General features: G+C 55.6%; 1 protein-coding gene across 2 annotated transcripts in view; it reads left to right on the top strand.

The window, feature by feature from the left end:
- Positions 1-2,315: 2,315 nt before the first annotated feature.
- The window catches only part of LOC137335874 (cGMP-dependent protein kinase 1-like), a 146,544-nt gene continuing 121,463 nt past the window's right edge, over positions 2,316-27,396 (top strand). For both annotated transcript variants that reach the window (XM_068001372.1, XM_068001371.1), the window contains exon 1: positions 2,316-3,317. In XM_068001372.1, the coding sequence (XP_067857473.1) occupies positions 3,007-3,317 (311 nt within the window). In that variant the 5' untranslated portion in view covers positions 2,316-3,006. The remainder of the gene's footprint in view (positions 3,318-27,396) is intronic.

The following is a 27,396-nucleotide window of genomic DNA, read 5'->3' as shown; positions in this document are numbered from 1 at the left end:
GAAGGAAAGATGGATAAAGGGATGTGGGTGCAGAACAGGGAACATGGGTTTAGGATTGCTCATGTGGAGGAGAAACATCACACTGACTGCTTGGAGGGAGCGGCCTGTTTCCATGCTGTAATTTCAATGTAGTGTTAAGCAAGGGGACTAAGCATGTTAAGTGTCCACAACAGATACTTTCGTGTTATTCTCCCATGTAATATATACTTTATTGCCCTCTATATTTGTGTGTTTTCCCACTGTGATATATAATTTGTTATTTTGCAGTAATAATGCACCCTGGATGTGTCATTGATCTATAACTTGTGTGTGCATGTTTACATGTGTCTATACATGCACATGTATGTGTGAAGTGTTACTTCCCAATAATTGTTTTATTAAAAAGAGAATCAATCCCCAAGGTTGGAAAGAGTAGAAGAGACGATAAGGTAAATTGTGAAGTAAGGGTGTTGCCACATTGAACCACAGGGACATTTCTCCACCCTGACACAGTTTGAAAGGATGTGCGTGTTGCTGGCCTGGAACTGTGGGTGACCGCTGGAGCCACTTGAGTAATGGGGGAAATGAGTCGGCCCAAAATCCTATCTGCCCTACCTGTGTTTTGTTCCTTGGGTATTGTAAAGATTGGGCAGAGAGGGGAAATGGGGAAAGGGAGGGGGGAGTTCTGCCAAGCACTCGGGAATCTGGGATAAGCCTGTGGGACCTTGCAGATTCTGAGAGGCGGCAGTGATACTAAACACCAGACCATTCCTGCTTGTCTACGGCAAGCTGAATATACCATATCTGAGCTTCTTCATCAACCCCGTGTATAATTATTTATACATGTCTGTAAATGTACATTTCCCCAGCATAACATGTACTACACATGATATTCTTCACATTTTGACACCAAAGAAATTGGGAATTACTGTCGCACAGGTTATGTGATGCTGTGAACCATTAGGTCCAGCGTCATAATTAAGCTTGACCGACAGCAGTTGGAACTAGCTTTCATCTTAACACAGCCCCTTGACCATCAGAATGTCATCCCCCCGCCCCCCCAAGACCAGCTGTAACTTCTCACTAGCATATTTATTGTAAAAAAATACAGAGCTGGCAGGTACATGGCAGTACAGAGGATGTAACTCAATAACATAGTGAGCAGACAATAAGTAATCAATCAATCCTGGACATTGGGCTAAAGAGAGTAATGTCCAGCGAGGGGCTTGGATGTTCACTGGCCAGCTGAACTTTCTGCTTTGATATCTGTGGACACTTCAGTCACTTTGGATCTCCCTGCCAGCTGTTGTCCTGTGTATAATCTATAGGTTGGACCAGAATGTCCTACAACCTGCCACCTGTCCAGAGGTCACTGGACTGGCCACCTGCCCATAGTTGGGCCAGGCTTTCTGTACACTTTGAAAATGTGAGGTGGACACTAAGTCTGTAATCAAAATTAATCATTTTAGACAAAATTAGACATATCTGTGTCTGGAGATATGGAGCAGTAGCTTCTGAGGGTTTCAGTATTCACTATTTATAATACTTAGGCTGGCAGTGCAGACTTGAAGTGCTGGACTTGGTGGCTGTCATTAAATGATGTGCTTTGTATTTATAGGGCGACTTGTCCGGTCTCTGGGAATGGTCTCAAATTCATGGCCTGCAATGAATTACTTTGAAGTGCAGTGACTGTTGTTATGTTGGCCAATTGATTTCCTTTCTAACACATTCCCAGATTCTGTCTAGAATATGTTCAAACCTTTGTCAGTTTATAAAGATCAGGTGATTCAGGTACTTTGTGTTTAGGGTAGGATCGGCTGTGTGTGTTTTTTCTACTTAAAAGGGTTTTGTTAGTTTAACTATCTCTTTCAAAATGTATCTCTCAAAGGTGTCTCTGAGTCAAGACCGTCCTACTCTGTTACTTAAAATGCATTGAAATCAGACTTGCATTGGCGTCTGTGAGACCAAGGAAAATTGATGTAAGGAATATAAAACAGTCTGTCTCCCTCGGGGCTCCAGACATTGATAAAATAAAACCCAACAAAATTCACTATTGACTTCAAATTGCTTCACCTTTGAAAAACCCAAATAAATGTAGTTTAATCTGTAAAGTAGCAAAGCGAGGCAGCTCACCGCCACTCTCCCACCGCCCCCAGGCTAAATGTGGTTGGTCCTTTCTATGTGGTGATGTTTGGATGTGAAGGGACCGTGTTTGAAGCTGGTTCCTGGACCTCAGTGTGCGGCTGGCGGGAGGAGCAAGGCTCTGGAGGGGAGCTGGTGCCGGTGCCCAGCTGGCTGGAGTTTTCACTGCGTTCTGAAAACACCCTCCGGCTTCATTCTCAGATCGCTTCAATCACATCCCAGTCCTTTTGGTTATTATTACCAAGTCTGAAGATGCAGTCGTGATCCTGTTCATTAACCTGTTCCCCTCTGTTATAATCGGACCATCTCTCCCACCCTCCCAAACCCAAGACAATGTCTGTCCCTTCTGGTTGTCTACCTACTGTTATTATTGAGGATTGGTGTTGAGTTTGGGAGGAGCGGATGCAGAGTTGAGTGCACCGTTTGAAAGTGTGTGTCCTCACTCCGGCCCCAGTCCGGTTTAACTCCGGGTCCGCCCCACACCCCCCGTCCAAAAGGGGAACCGCTGAGAAGTTTGACCGTCTCCAGAAAACCATTGGATTCCTGCTGGGAAAGGACACGGGTCTGAGCAGGGCGCCGGAGCTCGGATCGCAAATCGTCCAAATCTCTTGGTCTGTTTAAAAACTGAAAATAGAAGAAAGGTTGATCTGGGAATGGGGTTAAAAGGGGAGTTATCTGGTTTCCCCAGTTTACCTTGAATGTTCCAGGGAGAGGGGAGTTCGAGGCTGCACTCTGAAGGTATCTCGGGCTGAGAATGTGGAGAGATGCTCAGTAATTGGGCTTTAACCCTGGAGGGATCTCAGCGGATCGTCTGCGGGAAATAGGAGAGGGAAGAGGCTGTCTATCCGCTCGAGTTCAGTGTGTGCGGAGAGATTAACGGGAGACATGGGGACATTGCGTGACCTCCAGTACGCCCTGCAGGAGAAGATCGAGGAGTTAAGGCAAAGAGACGCCCTCATCGACGAACTGGAGCTGGAACTGGATCAGAAGGACGAACTGATCCAGAAACTTCAAACCGAGCTGGATAAATACCGATCGGTCCTGCGGCCGGCCAGCCAGCAGAACCAGACCGAGCCCAGTGCCCAACTCCAGGAGCATCAGAGGACCAAGCGGCAGGCCATTTCTGCAGAGCCCTCCGCTTTCGATCTCCAGGACATCAGCCACGTCACCCTACCCTGTTACTCCAAAAGTACACAGTAAGTTAGCTCCAAACCCCCTCCCTCCCCCCTCTCTGCTAAACTTCGGGCAAAGTCTTCTGACAAGTGAAATTGGTTTTCCATTTCTGAAGGGAGCAGGTGTAGGTGACACACCATGTTGTGTATGAGGATGTTGCATGCGGTGCTGCCCACTTTGTGAGGGGTCGCACCCAAAAACCTTCCAACTACTGTTGGGACAGTGCAATTTCCCACTGCCTCGCTGAACTGAAGCCCTACTGATAAAGCACAGATGCAGCTGTGCGAGTCACAGCTGTGCTGCTTGTGATCTTGGATGCCAATTCAGCATTGAATAAAATAAACTTGGTGTCCAAGCATTGGAAAATGAGCACCTGGAATAATTTCCTACATTTATTTTGTTCTGGAAGATCAGCTTTTGGCCATCGAACTGCATTCAGGGTAGTCGCACTTTGAGGGCATACGTTGGGCAGGAGGGCGGGGGCGGTGGCCAGAATGCCCGCCCCATGCCAGCAGCAAGGTACCCAAACCGTTTTCATGGTTGAGTTTAATTTGCACAGAGATGGTGAGTTTCCAGCACCAATGGGGTGGGGGGATGGGGAGAGAACGCTGACAGCCCATCCACCAATCCGAACTGGCAGAGGAACAGTAAAGGGGGGGGGGGGGGGGTCGGACAGCAGTCAGGAGGGATTTTGTGGAGGAGCAGGAAGAGCAATGGTGCTCAACCTTCCTCCCCCACTCCCCGAAAAACAATTCCTCCACAAACATGAATCTTGGCCTTTTCGAAGGGGCCTCCAGGGATCCCCTGAAGGGAGGTTAGTTTGGCCGCTTGATGTCAGTGGGCGGGAGTGTGGAGTGTGGGCACCACCTGTTTTGACTTTAAAATGGCATCAGGGTCCAATCTTCATCACAGACCCCGATTTGCAAATCTTGCCTGTTTCAGCTGGGAGCCCTGGTCGCCGAATTCAAGGCCCAGACTCCAGCAGGCAGCAAAAAGGTGGTAGAAATTGATTTTTTTAAAAAGCATTTTTGATTTCATTACTGCCAAAAAAACAGTGCGGGAGAGAGACCCAAATTGTCCCCATGCAACATTAGGAGCACAAGAATCATGCCAGGTTGTACATTGTGTGCAATCCGCCATCTCACCTCACTGCAGCCCAACGCACAGAGACACCGGGACACACACACGGACACAACAGGACACACACACGGACACACACACACAGAGACACCGGGACACACACGGACACACACAGAGACACCGGGACACACACGGACACACACAGAGACACCGGGACACACACGGACACACACAGAGACACCGGGGGCACACACTCACGGACACACAGAGAGACACTGGGGCGCACACACACAGAGACACCAGGACACACACACGGACACACACACACAGAGACACCGGGACACACACGGACACACACAGAGACACACACACGGACACACACACACAGAGACACCGGGACACACACACACAGAGACACCGGGACACACACACACACAGAGACACCGGGACACACACACACAGAGAGACACCGGGACACACACAGAGAGACACCGGGACACACACACAGAGAGAGACACCGGGACACACACACACACAGAGACACCGGGACACACACACAGAGAGACACCGGGACACACACACAGAGACACACCGGGACACACACACACACAGAGACACCGGGACACACACACACACAGAGACACCGGGACACACACACACAGAGAGACACCGGGACACACACAGAGAGACACCGGGACACACACACACACACAGACACCAGGACACACACACAGAGAGACACCGGGACACACACACACACACAGACACCGGGACACACACACACACACACAGACACCGGGACACACACACACAGAGAGACACCGGGACACACACACACAGAGAGACACCGGGACACACACACACAGAGAGAGACACCGGGACACACAGAGAGAGAGAGAGACACCGGGACACACACACACAGACACAACAGGACACACACACACACACAGAGACACTGGGGCACACACACACACACACAGAGACACCGGGACACACACACACACAGAGACACCGGGACACACACACACAGAGAGACACCGGGACACACACAGAGAGACACCGGGACACACACACAGAGAGAGACACCGGGACACACACACACACAGAGACACCGGGACACACACACAGAGAGACACCGGGACACACACACAGAGAGACACCGGGACACACACACACACAGAGACACCGGGACACACACACACAGAGAGACACCGGGACACACACACACAGAGAGACACCGGGACACACACAGAGAGACACCGGGACACACACACACACACAGACACCAGGACACACACACAGAGAGACACCGGGACACACACACACACACAGACACCGGGACACACACACACACACAGACACCGGGACACACACACACAGAGAGACACCGGGACACACACACACAGAGAGACACCGGGACACACACACACAGAGAGAGACACCGGGACACACAGAGAGAGAGAGAGACACCGGGACACACACACACAGACACAACAGGACACACACACACACACAGAGACACTGGGGCACACACACACACACACACACAGAGACACCGGGACACACACACACACAGAGACACCGGGACACACACACACAGAGAGACACCGGGACACACACAGAGAGACACCGGGACACACACACAGAGAGAGACACCGGGACACACACACACACAGAGACACCGGGACACACACACAGAGAGACACCGGGACACACACACAGAGAGACACCGGGACACACACACACACAGAGACACCGGGACACACACACACAGAGAGACACCGGGACACACACACACAGAGAGACACCGGGACACACACAGAGAGACACCGGAACACACACACACACACAGACACCAGGACACACACACAGAGAGACACCGGGACACACACACACACACAGACACCGGGACACACACACACACACAGACACCGGGACACACACACACAGAGAGACACCGGGACACACACACACAGAGAGACACCGGGACACACACACACAGAGAGAGACACCGGGACACACAGAGAGAGAGAGAGACACCGGGACACACACACACAGACACAACAGGACACACACACACACACACAGAGACACTGGGGCACACACACACACACACAGAGACAGCAGGACACACACACACAGAGACACCGGGACACACACACACAGAGACACCGGGACACACAGAGAGAGAGAGACCGGGACACACAGAGAGAGACACCGGGACACACACAGAGAGACACCGGGACACACACACACAGAGACACCAGGACACACACACAGAGAGACACCGGGACACACACAGAGAGACACCGGGACACACACACACACAGAGACACCAGGACACACACACACAGAGACACCGGGACACACACACACAGAGAGACACCGGGACACACACACACAGAGAGAGACACCGGGACACAGAGAGAGAGAGAGACACCGGGACGCACACACACAGAGACACCGGGACACACACACAGAGAGAGAGACACCGGGGCACACACACAGAGAGAGACACCGGGACACACACACAGAGAGAGACACCGGGACACACACACACAGAGAGACACCGGGACACACACACAGAGAGACACCAGGACACACACACAGAGAGAGACACCGGGACACACACACACAGAGACACCGGGACACACACACACAGAGACACCGGGACACACACACACAGAGAGACACCGGGACACACACACAGAGAGAGACACCGGGCCACACACAGAGAGAGACACCGGGACACACACAGAGAGACACCGGGACACACACACACACAGAGACACCAGGACACACACACACAGAGACACCGGGACACACACACAGAGAGAGACACCGGGACACACACACAGACAGAGAGACACCGGGACACACACACACAGAGACACCGGGACACACACACAGAGAGAGACACCGGGACACACACACAGAGAGACACCGGGACACACACACACAGAGACACCGGGACACACACACACAGAGAGACACCGGGACACACACACAGAGAGAGACACCGGGCCACACACAGAGAGAGACACCGGGACACACACAGAGAGACACCGGGACACACACACACACAGAGACACCAGGACACACACACAGAGAGACACCGGGACACACACACACACACAGAGACACCGGGACACACACACACACACAGAGACACCGGGACACACACACACAGAGAGACACCGGGACACACACACACACACAGAGACACCGGGACACACACACACACAGAGAGACACCGGGACACACACACGCAGAGAGACACCGGGACACACACACACAGAGACACCGGGACACACACACAGAGAGAGACACCGGGACACACACACACACACAGAGACACCGGGACACACACACACACACACAGAGACACCGGGACACACACACACACACAGAGACACCGGGACACACACACAGAGAGAGAGACACCGGGACACACACACACAGAGAGAGACACCGGGACACACACACACAGAGAGACACCGGGACACACACACACACCGAGAGACACCGGGACACACACACACACAGAGACACCGGGACACACACACACAGGGAGACACCGGGACACACACACACAGACACAACAGGACACACACACACAGAGACACCGGGACACACACACACACAGAGACACCAGGACACACACACACAGGGAGACACCGGGACACACACACACAGACACAACAGGACACATACACACACACACAGACACTGGGGCACACACACACACAGAGACACCGGGACACACACACAGAGAGACACCGGGACACACACACACAGAGAGACAATGGGACACACACACACAGAGAGACAACGGCACACACACACAGAGAGACAACGGGACACACACACAGAGAGACACCGGGACACACACACAGAGACACCAGGACACACACACACACACACACACAGAGAAACCGGGACACACACACACACACAGAGACACCGGGACACACAGAGACACCGGGACACACACACACACAGAGACACCGGGACACACACACACACAGAGACACCGGGACACACACACACACAGAGACACCGGGACACACACACACAGAGAGACACCGGGACACACACAGAGAGAGAGACACCGGGACACACACACACAGAGACACCAGGACACACACACACACAGAGACACCGGGACACACACACAGAGAGAGACACCGGGACACACACACACACACACACACGGAGACACCGGGACACACACACACACAGAGAGAGACACCGGGACACACACACAGAGAGAGACACCGGGACACACACACAGAGAGAGACACCGGGCCACACACAGAGCGAGACACCGGGACACACACAGAGAGACACTGGGACACACACACACACAGAGACACCAGGACGCACACACACAGAGAGACACCGGGACACACACACACAGAGAGACACCGGGACACACACACACAGAGAGACACCGGGACACACACACACAGAGAGACACCGGGACACACACACACAGAGAGAGACACCGGGACACACACACAGAGAGAGACACCGGGACACACACACACAGAGAGACACGGGGACACACACACACAGGGAGACACCGGGACATACACACACAGACACAACAGGACACACACACACAGAGACACCGGGACACACACACACACAGAGACACCAGGACACACACACACAGGGAGACACCGGGACACACACACACAGACGCAACAGGACACACACACACACACACAGAGACACTGGGGCACACACACACACAGAGACACCGGGACGCACACACAGAGAGACACCGGGACGCACACACAGAGAGACACCGGGACGCACACACAGAGAGACACCGGGACACACACACAGAGAGACACCGGGACACACACACACACACAGACACCAGGACACACACACACAGGGAGACACCGGGACACACACACACAGACACAACAGGATACACACACACACACACAGAGACACTGGGGCACACACACACAAAGAGACACCGGGACACACACACACAGAGACACCGGGACACACACACAGAGAGACACCGGGACACACACAGAGAGACACCGGGACACACACACACACAGAGACACCAGGACACACACACAGAGAGACACCGGGACACACACAGAGAGACACCGGGACACACACACACACAGAGACACCGGACACACACAGAGAGACACCGGGACACACACACACACAGAGACACCAGGACACACACACACAGAGACACCGGGACACACACACACACAGAGACACCCGGACACACACACACACACAGAGACACCAGGACACACACACACGCAGAGACACCAGGACACACACACACACAGAGACACCGGGACACACACACAGAGAGGCACCGGGACACACACACACAGAGAGACACCGGGACACACACACACAGAGACACCGGGACACACACACAGAGAGAGACACCGGGACACACACACAGAGAGAGACACCGGGACACACACAGAGAGAGAGACACTGGGACACACACAAACACAGAGACACCAGGACGCACACACAGAGAGACACCGGGACACACACACACACAGAGACACCGGGACACACACACACAGAGAGACACCGTGACACACACACACACACAGAGAGACACCGGGACACACACAGAGAGAGAGACACCGGGACACACAGAGAGAGAGAAACACCGGGACACGCACACACAGAGAGAGACACCGGGACACACACACACAGAGAGAGACACCGGGACACACACACACAGAGAGACACCGGGTCACACACACAGAGAGAGACACCGGGACACACACACACACACAGAGACACCGGGACACACACACACAGGGAGACACCGGGACACACACACACAGACACAACAGGACACACACACACAGAGACACCGGGACACACACACACAGGGAGACACCGGGACACACACACACAGACACAACAGGACACACACACACACACAGAGACACTGGGGCACACACACACAAAGAGACACCGGGACGCACACACAGAGAGACACCGGGACGCACACACAGAGAGACACCGGGACACACACACACAGAGACACCAGGACACACACACACAGAGAGACACCAGGACACACACACACAGGGAGACACCGGGACACACACACACAGACACAACAGGATACACACACACACACACACACAGACAGTGGGGCACACACACACACAGAGACACCGGGACACACACACACAGAGACACCGGGACACACACACACAGAGACACCGGGACATACACACAGAGAGACACCGGGACACACACACACAGAGACACCGGGACACACACACAGAGAGACACCGGGACACACACACAGAGAGACACCGGGACACACACAGAGAGATACCGGGACACACAGACACACAGAGACACCAGGACACACACACACAGAGAGACACCGGGACACACACACAGAGAGACACCGGGACACACACACACACACACACAGAGACACCGGGACACACACACACAGAGACACCGGGACACACACAGAGAGAGAGACACCGGGACACACACACACAGAGAGACACCGGGACACAAACACACAGAGAGACACCGGGACACACACACACAGAGACACCGGGACACACACACAGAGAGAGACACCGGGACACACACACACACACAGAGACACCGGGACACACACACACACACAGAGACACCGGGACACACACACACACACAGAGACACCGGGACACACACACAGAGAGAGAGACACCGGGACACACACACACACAGAGAGAGACACCGGGACACACACACACAGAGAGACACCGGGACACACACACACACCGAGAGACACCGGGACACACACACACAGACACAACAGGACACACACACACAGAGAAACCGGGACACACACACACACAGAGACACCAGGACACACACACACAGGGAGACACCGGGACACACACACACAGACACAACAGGACACATACACACACACACAGACACTGGGGCACACACACACACAGAGACACCGGGACACACACACAGAGAGACACCGGGACACACACACACAGAGAGACAATGGGACACACACACACAGAGAGACAACGGCACACACACACAGAGAGACAACGGGACACACACACAGAGAGACACCGGGACACACACACAGAGACACCAGGACACACACACACACACACACAGAGAAACCGGGACACACACACACACAGAGACACCGGGACACACAGAGACACCGGGACACACACACACACAGAGACACCGGGACACACACACACACAGAGACACCGGGACACACACACACACAGAGACACCGGGACACACACACACACAGAGACACCGGGACACACACACACACAGAGACACCGGGACACACACAGAGAGAGAGACACCGGGACACACACACACAGAGACACCAGGACACACACACACACAGAGACACCGGGACACACACACAGAGAGAGACACCGGGACACACACACACACACACACAGAGACACCGGGACACACACACACACAGAGAGAGACACCGGGACACACACACAGAGAGAGACACCGGGACACACACACAGAGAGAGACACCGGGCCACACACAGAGCGAGACACCGGGACACACACAGAGAGACACTGGGACACACACACACACAGAGACACCAGGACGCACACACACAGAGAGACACCGGGACACACACACACAGAGAGACACCGGGACACACACACACAGAGAGACACCGGGACACACACACACAGAGAGACACCGGGACACACACACACAGAGAGAGACACTGGGACACACACACAGAGAGAGACACTGGGACACACACACACAGAGAGACACCGGGACACACACACACAGAGAGACACCGGGACACACACACACAGAGAGAGACACCGGGACACACACACAGAGAGAGACACCGGGACACACACACAGAGAGACACGGGGACACACACACACAGGGAGACACCGGGACATACACACACAGACACAACAGGACACACACACACAGAGACACCGGGACACACACACACACAGAGACACCAGGACACACACACACAGGGAGACACCGGGACACACACACACAGACGCAACAGGACACACACACACACACACAGAGACACTGGGGCACACACACACACAGAGACACCGGGACGCACACACAGAGAGACACCGGGACGCACACACAGAGAGACACCGGGACACACACACAGAGAGACACCGGGACACACACACACACACAGACACCAGGACACACACACACAGGGAGACACCGGGACACACACACACAGACACAACAGGATACACACACACACACACAGAGACACTGGGGCACACACACACAAAGAGACACCGGGACACACACACACAGAGACACCGGGACACACACACAGAGAGACACCGGGACACACACAGAGAGACACCGGGACACACACACACACAGAGACACCAGGACACACACACAGAGAGACACCGGGACACACACAGAGAGACACCGGGACACACACACACACAGAGACACCGGACACACACAGAGAGACACCGGGACACACACACACACAGAGACACCAGGACACACACACACAGAGACACCGGGACACACACACACACAGAGTAACCCGGACACACACACACACACAGAGACACCGGGACACACACACACACAGAGACACCAGGACACACACACACACAGAGACACCGGGACACACACACAGAGAGGCACCGGGACACACACACACAGAGAGACACCGGGACACACACACACAGAGACACCGGGACACACACACAGAGAGAGACACCGGGACACACACACAGAGAGAGACACCGGGACACACACAGAGAGAGAGACACTGGGACACACACACACACAGAGACACCAGGACGCACACACAGAGAGACACCGGGACACACACACACACAGAGACACCGGGACACACACACACAGAGAGACACCGTGACACACACACACACAGAGAGAGACACCGGGACACACACAGAGAGAGAGACACCGGGACACACAGAGAGAGAGAGACACCGGGACACGCACACACAGAGAGAGACACCGGGACACACACACACAGAGAGAGACACCGGGACACACACACACAGAGAGACACCGGGTCACACACACAGAGAGAGACACCGGGACACACACACACACACAGAGACACCGGGACACACACACACAGGGAGACACCGGGACACACACACACAGACACAACAGGACACACACACACAGAGACACCGGGACACACACACACACAGAGACACCAGGACACACACACACAGGGAGACACCGGGACACACACGCACAGACACAACAGGACACACACACACACACAGAGACACTGGGGCACACACACAGAGAGACACCGGGACACACACACACAGAGACACCAGGACACACACACACAGAGAGACACCAGGACACACACACACAGAGAGACACCAGGACACACACACACAGGGAGACACCGGGACACACACACACAGACACAACAGGACACACACACACACACACACAGACAGTGGGGCACACACACACACAGAGACACCGGGACACACACACACAGAGACACCGGGACACACACACACAGAGACACCGGGACATACACACAGAGAGACACCGGGACACACAGACACACAGAGACACCAGGACACACACACACACAGAGACACCGGGACACACACACAGAGAGACACCGGGACACACACACACACACACAGAGACACCGGGACACACACACACAGAGACACCGGGACACACACACAGAGAGAGACACCGGGACACACACACACAGAGAGACACCGGGACACACGCACAGAGAGAGACACCGGGACACACACACAGAGAGAGACACCGGGACACACACACAGAGAGAGACACCGGGCCACACACAGAGAGAGACACCGGGACACACACAGAGAGACACCGGGACACACACACACAGACACAACAGGACACACACACACAGAGACACCGGGACACACACACACACAGAGACACCGGGACACACACACACACAGAGACACCAGGACACACACACACAGGGAGACACCGGGACACACACACACAGACACAACAGGACACACACACACACACAGACAGACAGTGGGGCACACACACACAGAGACACCGGGACACACACACACAGAGACACCGGGACACACACACACAGAGACACCGGGACATGCACACAGAGAGACACCGGGACACACACACACAGAGACACCGGGACACACACACAGAGAGACACCGGGACACACACACAGAGAGACACCGGGACACACACAGAGAGACACCGGGACACACACACACACAGAGACACCAGGACACACACACAGAGAGACACCGGGACACACACAGAGAGACACTGGGACACACACACACACACAGAGACACCAGGACACACACACAGAGAGACACCGGGACACACACAGAGAGACACCGGGACACACACACACACACAGACACCAGGACACACACACACAGAGACACCGGGACACACACACACACAGAGACACCGGGACACACACACACAGAGAGACACCGGGACACACACACACACAGAGACACCGGGACACACACACACAGAGAGAGACACCGGGACACACACACAGAGAGAGACACCGGGACACACACACACAGAGAGACACCGCGCCACACACAGAGAGAGACACCGGGACACACACAGAGAGACACCGGGACACACACACACAGACACAACAGGACACACACACACAGAGACACCGGGACACACACACACACAGAGACACCGGGACACACACACACAGGGAGACACTGGGACACACACACACAGACACAACAGGACACATACACACACACACAGACACTGGGGCACACACACACAGAGAGACACCGGGACACACACACAGAGAGACACCGGGACACACACACACAGAGACACCGGGACATACACACAGAGAGACACCGGGACACACACACACAGAGACACCGGGACACACACACACAGAGACACCGGGACACACACACAGAGAGACACCGGGACACACACACAGAGAGACACCGGGACACACACAGAGAGACACCGGGACACACACACACACAGAGACACCAGGACACACACACAGAGAGACACCGGGACACACACAGAGAGACACTGGGACACACACACACACAGAGACACCAGGACACACACACAGAGAGACACCAGGACACACACACAGAGAGACACCGGGACACACACGGAGAGACACCGGGACACACACACACACACAGACACCAGGACACACACACACAGAGACACCGGGACACACACACACACAGAGACACCGGGACACACACACACAGAGAGACACCGGGACACACACACACAGAGAGAGACACCGGGACACACACACACAGAGAGAGACACCGGGACACACACACAGAGAGAGACACCGGGACACACACACAGAGAGAGACACCGCGCCACACACAGAGAGAGACACCGGGACACACACAGAGAGACACCGGGACACACACACACAGACACAACAGGACACACACACACAGAGACACCGGGACACACACACACACACAGACACCGGGACACACACACACACAGAGACACCAGGACACACACACACAGGGAGACACTGGGACACACACACACAGACACAACAGGACACATACACACACACACAGACACTGGGGCACACACACACAGAGAGACACCGGGACACACACACAGAGAGACACCGGGACACACACACACAGAGAGACAACGGGACACACACACAGAGAGACACCGGGACACACACACAGAGACACCGGGACACACACACACAGAGACACCAGGACACACACACAGAGAGACACCGGGACACACACACACACAGAGACACCGGGACACACACACACAGAGAGACACCGGGACACACACACACACAGTGACACCGGGACACACACACACACAGAGACACCGGGACACACACACACAGAGAGACACCGGGACACACACACACACAGAGACACCGTGACACACACACACACAGAGACACCGGGACACACACACAGAGAGAGACACCGGGACACACACACACAGAGAGACACCGGGACACACACACACAGAGAGACACCGGGACACAGACACAGAGAGAAACACCGGGACACACACACAGAGAGAGACACCGGGCCACACACAGAGAGAGACACCGGGACACACACAGAGAGACACTGGGACACACACACACACAGAGACACTGGGACACACACACACACAGAGACACCAGGACACACACACACAGAGACACTGGGACACACACACACAGAGAGACACCGGGACACACACACACACAGAGACACCGGGACACACACACACACACAGAGCCACCGGGACACACACACACAGAGAGCCACCGGGACACACACACACACACAGAGACACCGGGACACACACACAGAGAGAGACACCGGGACACACACACACACAGAGACACCGGGACACACACACACACACAGAGACACCGGGACACACACACACACACATACACAGAGACACCAGGACACACACACAACAGGACACACACACACACAGAGAGACACTGGGGCACACACACACACAGAGACACCGGGACACACACACACAGAGACACCGGGACACACACACAGAGAGACACCGGGACACACACAGAGAGACACCGGGACACACACACACACAGAGACACCAGGACACACACACACAGAGAGACACCGGGACACACACAGAGAGACACCGGGACACACACACACACACAGAGACACCGGGACACACACACACACAGAGACACCGGGACACACACACACACAGAGACACCGGGACACACACACACAGAGAGACACATGGACATACACACAGAGAGACACCGGGACACACACACACACACAGACACCTGGACACACACACACACACAGGGAGACACCGGGACACACACACACACAGACACAACAGCACACACACAGAGACACCAGGACACACACACAGAGAGACACCGGGACACACACACACACAGAGACACCGGGACACACACACACAGAGACACCGGGACACACACACACACAGAGACACCGGGACACACACACACACAGAGACACCGGGACACACACACACACAGAGACACCGGGACACACACACACAGAGACACCGGGACACACACACACAGAGACACCGGGACACACACACACAGAGACACTGGGACACACACACACACAGAGACACCGGGACACACACACACAGAGAGACACCGGGCCACACACAGAGAGAGACACCGGGACACACACAGAGAGACACCGGGACACACACACACACAGAGACACCAGGACACACACACACAGAGACACCGGGACACACACACACACAGAGACACCGGGACACACACACAGAGAGAGACACGGGGACACACACTCAGAGAGAGACACCGGGACACACACACAGAGAGACACCGGGACACACACACACAGAGACACCGGGACACACACACACAGAGACACCGGGACACACACACACCGAGACACCGGGACACACACACACACAGACACCGGGACACACACACACACACACAGAGACACCGGGACACACACACACACAGAGAGACACCGGGACACACACACACAGATAGAGACACCGGGACACACACACACACAGAGAGACACCGGGACACACACACACACAGAGACACCGGGACACACACACACAGAGAGACACCGGGACACACACACACACAGGGAGACACCGGGACACACACACACAGACACAACAGGACACACACACACAGAGACACCGGGACACACACACACACAGAGACACGGGGACACACACACACAGGGAGACACCGGGACGCACACACACAGACACAACAGGACACATACACACACACACAGACACTGGGGCACACACACACACAGAGACACTGGGGCACACACACACAGAGAGACACCGGGACACACACACAGAGAGAGACAACGGGACACACACACAGAGACACCGGGACACACACACACAGAGACACCGGGACACACACACAGAGACACCGGGACACACACACACAGAGACACCAGGACACACACACACAGAGACACCGGGACACACACACACACAGAGACACCGGGACACACACACACAGAGAGACACCGGGACACACACACACACAGAGACACCGGGACACACACACACAGAGAGACACCGGGACACACACACACACAGAGACACCGGGACACACACACACACAGAGACACCGGGACACACACACACAGAGACACCGGGACACACACACACACAGAGACACCGACACACACACACACACAGAGACACCAGGACACACACACAGAGACACCGGGACACACACACACAGAGAGACACCGGGACACACACACAGAGAGACACCGGGACACACACACACAGAGACACCGGGACACACACACAGAGATAGACACCGGGACACACACACACAGAGAGACACCGGGACACACACACACAGAGAGACACCGGGACACACACACACACAGTGACACCGGGACACACACACACACACACACACACAGAGACACCGGGACACACACACAGAGAGACACCGGGACACACGCACACAGAGAGACACCGGGACACACACAGAGAGACACCGGGACACACACACACACACAGACACCGGGACATACACACACAGAGAGACACCGGGAGACACACACACACAGAGACACCGGGACACACACACAGAGAGAGACACCGGGACACACACACACACAGAGAGACACTGGGACACACACACAGAGAGAGACACGGGGACACACACACAGAGAGAGACACGGGGACACACACAGAGAGAGAGACACCGGGACACACACACAGAGAGACACCGGGACACACACACAGACACAGAGACACCGGGACACACACACACACAGAGACACCGGGACACACACACACACAGAGACACCGGGACACACACACACACAGACACCGGGACACACACACAGAGAGACACCGGGACACACACACACAGAGAGACACCGGGACACACACACACACAGAGACACCAGGACACACACACACAGAGACACCGGGACACACACACACACAGAGACACCGGGACACACACACAGAGTGAGACACGGGGAGACACACTCAGAGAGAGACACCGGGACACACACACAGAGAGACACCGGGACACACACACACAGAGACACCGGGACACACACACACAGAGACACCGGGACACACACACACAGAGACACCGGGACACACACACACACAGACACCGGGACACACACACACACACAGAGACACCGGGACACACACACACACAGAGAGACACCGGGACACACACACACACACAGAGACACCGGGACACACACACACACAGAGAGACACCGGGACACACACACACACAGAGACACCGGGACACACACACACAGAGAGACACCGGGACACACACACACACAGGGAGACACCGGGACACACACACACAGACACAACAGGACACACACACACAGAGACACCGGGACACACACACACACAGAGACACCGGGACACACACACACAGGGAGACACCGGGACGCACACACACAGACACAACAGGACACATACACACACACACAGACACTGGGGCACACACACACAGAGAGACACCGGGACACACACACAGAGAGACACCGGGACACACACACACACAGAGACAATGGGACACACACACACAGAGAGACAACGGGACACACACACAGAGACACCGGGACACACACACACAGAGACACCGGGACACACACACAGAGACACCGGGACACACACACACAGAGACACCAGGACACACACACACAGAGACACCGGGACACACACACACACAGAGACACCGGGACACACACACACAGAGAGACACCGGGACACACACACACAGAGAGACACCGGGACACACACACACACAGAGACACCGGGACACACACACACACAGAGACACCGGGACACACACACACAGAGAGACACCGGGACACACACACACAGAGAGACACCGGGACACACACACACACAGAGACACCGGGACACACACACACACAGAGACACCGGGACACACACACACACAGAGACACCGGGACACACACACACACAGAGACACCGGGACACACACACACACAGAGACACCAGGACACACACACAGAGACACCGGGACACACACACACACAGAGACACCGGGACACACACACAGAGAGACACCGGGAGACACACACACAGAGACACCGGGACACACACACACAGACACCGGGACACACACACAGAGACACCGGGACACACACACAGAGAGAGACACCGGGACACACACACACGGAGAGAGACACCAGGACACACACACACACAGAAACACCGGGACACACACACAGAGATAGACACCGGGACACACACACACAGAGAGACACCGGGACACACACACACACAGAGACACCGGGACACATACACACACACACAGAGACACCGGGACACACACACAGAGAGACACCGGGACACACGCACACAGAGAGACACCGGGACACACACAGAGAGACACCGGGACACACACACACACAGACACCGGGACATACACACACAGAGAGACACCGGGAGACACACACACACAGAGACACCGGGACACACACACAGAGAGAGACACCGGGACACACACACACACACAGAGACACCGGGACACACACACAGAGAGAGACACGGGGACACACACACAGAGAGAGACACGGGGACACACACAGAGAGAGAGACACCGGGACACACACACAGAGAGACACCGGGACACACACACACACAGAGACACCTGGACACACACAGAGAGACACCGGGACACACACACACAGAGACACTGGGACACACACACACACACACACAGAGACACCGGGACACACACACAGAGAGACACCGGGACACACGCACACAGAGAGACACCGGGACACACACAGAGAGACACCGGGACACACACACACACAGACACCGGGACATACACACACAGAGAGACACCGGGAGACACACACACACAGAGACACCGGGACACACACACAGAGAGAGACACCGGGACACACACACACACACAGAGACACCGGGACACACACACAGAGAGAGACACGGGGACACACACACAGAGAGAGACACGGGGACACACACAGAGAGAGAGACACCGGGACACACACACAGAGAGACACCGGGACACACACACACACAGAGACACCTGGACACACACAGAGAGACACCGGGACACACACACACAGAGACACTGGGACACACACACAGAGAGACACCGGGACACACACACACACACAGACACCGGGACACACACACACAGAGAGACACCGGGACACACACACACACAGAGACACCGGGACACACACACACAGAGAGACACCGGGACACACACACACACAGAGACACCGGGACACACACACACACAGAGACACCGGGACACACACACACAGAGACACCGGGACACACACACACACAGAGACACCGGGACACACACACACACAGAGACACCAGGACACACACACAGAGACACCGGGACACACACACACACAGAGACACCGGGACACACACACACACAGAGACACCGGGACACACACACACACAGAGACACCGGGACACACACAGAGAGACACCGGGACACACACACAGAGAGACACCGGGACACACACAGAGAGACACCGGGACATACACACACAGAGAGACACCGGGAGACACACACACACAGAGACACCGGGACACACACACAGAGAGAGACACCGGGACACACACACACACAGAGAGACACCGGGACACACACAGAGAGAGAGACACGGGGACACACACACAGAGAGAGACACGGGGACACACACAGAGAGAGAGACACCGGGACACACACACAGCGAGACACCGGGACACACACACACACAGAGACACCTGGACACACACACAGAGAGACACCGGGACACACACACACACAGAGACACTGGGACACACACACAGAGAGACACCGGGACACACACACACACAGAGACACCGGGACACACACACACACACAGACACCGGGACACACACACACACAGAGACACCGGGACACACACACACACAGAGACACCGGGACACACACACACAGAGACACCGGGACACACACACACACAGATACCGGGACACACACACAGAGAGACACTGGGACACACACACACACAGAGACACCGGGACACACACACACAGAGAGACACCGGGACACACACACACAGAGAGACACCGGGACACACACACACAGAGACACCGGGACACACACACACACAGATACCGGGACACACACACAGAGAGACACTGGGACACACACACACACAGAGACACCGGGACACACACGCACAGAGAGACACCGGGACACACACACAGAGAGACACCGGGACACACACACAGAGAGACACCGGGACACACACACACAGAGACACCGGGACACACACACAGAAACACCGGGACACACACACAGAGAGACACCGGGACACACACACAGAGAGACACCGGGACACACACACACAGAGACACCGGGACACACACACAGAGACACCGGGACACACACACAGAGAGACACCGGGACACACACACAGAGAGACACCGGGACACACACACAGAGAGACACCGGGACACACACACACACAGAGACACCGGGACACACACACACAGACAGACACCGGGACACACACACACACACACAGAGACACCGGGACACACACACACAGAGACACCGGGACACACACACACACACAGACACCGGGACACACACACACACACACACACACACACACAGAGAGACACCGGGACACACACACAGAGAGAGACACCAGGACACACACACAGAGAGAAACACCGGGACACACACACAGAGAGAGACACCGGGACACACACACACAGAGAGACACCGGGACACACACACACAGACACCGGGACACACACACACACAGAGAGACACCGGGACACACACACAGAGAGAGACACCGGGACACACACAGAGAGAGAGACACCGGGACACACACACACAGAGAGACACCGGGACACACACACACACAGCGACACCGGGGGACACACACACAGAGAGAGACACCGGGACACACACACAGAGAGAGACACCGGGACACACACAGAGAGAGAGACACTGGGACACACACAGACAGAGACACGGGGACACACACACAGAGAGAGACACCGGGACACACACACAGAGAGAGACACCGGGACACACACACACAGAGACACCGGGACACACACACACAGAGACACCGGGACACACACACACAGAGAGACACCAGGACACACACACACAGAGACACCAGGACACACACACACACAGACACCGGGACACACACACAGAGAGAGACACCAGGACACACACACACAGAGACACCGGGACACACACACACTGAGAGACACCGGGATACACACACAGAGAGAGACACCGGGACACACACACACAGAGAGAGACACCGGGACACACACACACAGAGACACCGGGACACACACACACAGAGACACCGGGACACACACACACACACAGAGACACCGGGACGTGCACACAGAGAGACACCAGGACACACACACACAGAGACACCGGGACACACACACACAGAGACACCGGGACACACACACAGAGAGACACCGGGACACACACACACAGAGAGACACCAGGACACACACACACAGAGACACCAGGACACACACACACAGAGACACCGGGACACACACACACAGAGAGACACCAGGACACACACACACACAGAGACACCGTGACACACACACACACACACAGACACCAGGACACACACACACAGAGACACCGGGACACACACACACACAGAGACACCGGGACACACACACAGAGAGACACCGGGACACACACACACAGAGACACCGGGACACACACACACAGACACCGGGACACACACACAGAGACACCGGGACACACACACAGAGAGACACCGGGACACACACACACACAGAGACACCGGGACACACACACACGGAGACACCGGGACACACACACAGAGACACCGGGACACACACACACAGAGACACCGGGACACACACACAGAGAGACACCGGGACACACACACAGAGAGACACCGGGACACACACACACAGAGACACCGGGACACACACACAGAGAGACACCGGGAAACACACACAATGAGACACCGGGACACACACACAGAGAGACACCGGGACACACACACACACAGAGTGACACCGGGACACACACACACAGAGAGAGACACCGGGACACACACACACACAGAGACACCGGGACACACACACAGACAGAGAGACACCGGGACACACACACAGAGACACTTGGACACACACAGAGAGAGAGACACCGGGACACACACACAGAGACACTGGGACACACACACATAGAGAGACACCGGGACACGCACACACACACAGAGACACCAGGACATACACACAGAGAGACACCGGGACACACACACACACAGAGACACCGGGACACACACACACAGAGAGACACCGGGACAGAGACACCGGGACAAACACACACAGAGAGAGACACCGGGACACACACACACACACACAGAGACACCGGGACACACACACACACACAGAGACACCGGGACACACACACAGAGAGAGACACCGGGACACACACACACAGAGAGACACCGGGACACACACACACACACAGAGACACCGGGACACACACACACACACAGAGACACCGGGACACACACACACAGAGAGACACTGGGACACACACACACAGAGAGAGACACCGGGACACACACACACACAGAGACACCGGGACACACACAAACACAGAGACACCGGGACACACAGACAGAGAGACACCGGGACACACAGACAGAGAGACACCGGGACACACACAGAGAGAGACACCGGGACACACACACAGAGAGAGACACCGGAACACACACACAGAGAGAGACACCGGGACACACACACACAGAGAGACACCGGGACACACACACACAGAGAGACACCGGGACACACACACACACACACACACACACAGACACCGGGGGACACACACACACACACAGAGACACCGGGACACACACACACACAGAGACACCGGGACACACACACACAGAGAGACACCGGGACACACACACACACACAGAGACACCGGGACACACACACACAGAGAGACACCGGGACACACACACACACAGAGACACCGGGACACACACACAGACACAGAGACACCGGGACACACACACACAGAGACACGGGGACACACACACACACAGAGACACCGGGACACACACACACAGAGAGAGACACCGGGACACACACACACACAGAGACACCGGGACACACAGACACAGAGAGACACCGGGACACACACACACAGAGAGACACCGGGACACACACACAGACACAGAGACACCGGGACACACACACACAGAGACACCGGGCCACACACACACAGAGACACCGGGACACACACACACAGAGACACCGGGACACACACACACAGAGAGACACCGGGACACACACACACAGAGAGACACCGGGACACACACACACACAGAGACACCGGGGCACACACACACACAGAGACACCGGGACACACACACACACAGAGACACCGGGACACACACACACACACACACACACAGAGACACCGGGGCACACACACACAGAGAGACACCGGGACACACACACACACAGAGACACCGGGACACACACACACACAGAGACACCGGGACACACACACACAGAGAGACACCGGGACACACACACACACAGAGAGACACCGGGACACACACACAGAGAGACACCGGGACACACACACACAGAGACACCGGGACACACACACAGAGACACCGGGAAACACACACAGAGAGACACCGGGACACACACACAGAGAGACACCGGGACACACACACAGAGAGACACCGGGACACACACACACAGAGACACCGGGACACACACACACAGAGAGACACCGGGACACACACACACACAGAGACACCGGGACACACACACACACACAGAGACACCGGGACACACACACACACACAGACACCGGGACACACACACACACACACAGACACCGGGACACACACACACACAGAGACACCGGGACACACACACACACACAGAGAGAGACACCGGGACACACACACAGAGAGAGACACCAGGACACACACACAGAGAGAGACACCGGGACACACACACAGAGAGAGACACCGGGACACACACACAGAGAGAGACACCGGGACACACACACACAGAGACACCGGGACACACACACAGAGAGAGACACCAGGACACACACACAGAGAGAGACACCGGGACACACACACAGAGTGAGACACCGGGACACACACACAGAGAGAGACACCGGGACACACACACACAGAGAGACACCGGGACACACACACACACACAGAGACACCGGGACACACACACACACAGAGAGACACCGGGACACACACACAGAGAGAGACACCGGGACACACAGAGAGAGAGAGACACGGGGACACACACACAGAGAGAGACACCGGGACACACACACAGAGAGAGACACCGGGACACACACACAGAGAGAGACACGGGGACACACACACAGAGAGAGACACCGGGACACACACACAGAGAGAGACACGGGGACACACACACAGAGAGAGACACCGGGACACACACACAGAGAGAGACACCGGGACACACACAGAGAGAGACACCGGGACACACACACAGAGAGACACCGGGACACACACACAGAGAGACACCGGGACACACACACACAGAGACACCGGGACACACACACACAGAGACACCGGGACACACACACACACAGACACCGGGACACACACACACACAGACACTGGGACACACACACACACTGGGACACACACACACACAGAGACACCGGGACGTGCACACACACAGAGAGACACCGGGACGTGCACACACACAGAGAGACACCGGGACGTGCACACACAGAGACACCGGGACACACACACACAGAGACACCGGGACACACACACACACACACAGAGACACCGGGACACACACACACACAGAGAG

This window comes from Heptranchias perlo, chromosome 20 (assembly GCF_035084215.1).
Source record: "Heptranchias perlo isolate sHepPer1 chromosome 20, sHepPer1.hap1, whole genome shotgun sequence".
NCBI classification, from domain to species: domain Eukaryota; kingdom Metazoa; phylum Chordata; class Chondrichthyes; order Hexanchiformes; family Hexanchidae; genus Heptranchias; species Heptranchias perlo.
This window is presented reverse-complemented; position numbering and strand designations above follow the sequence as displayed.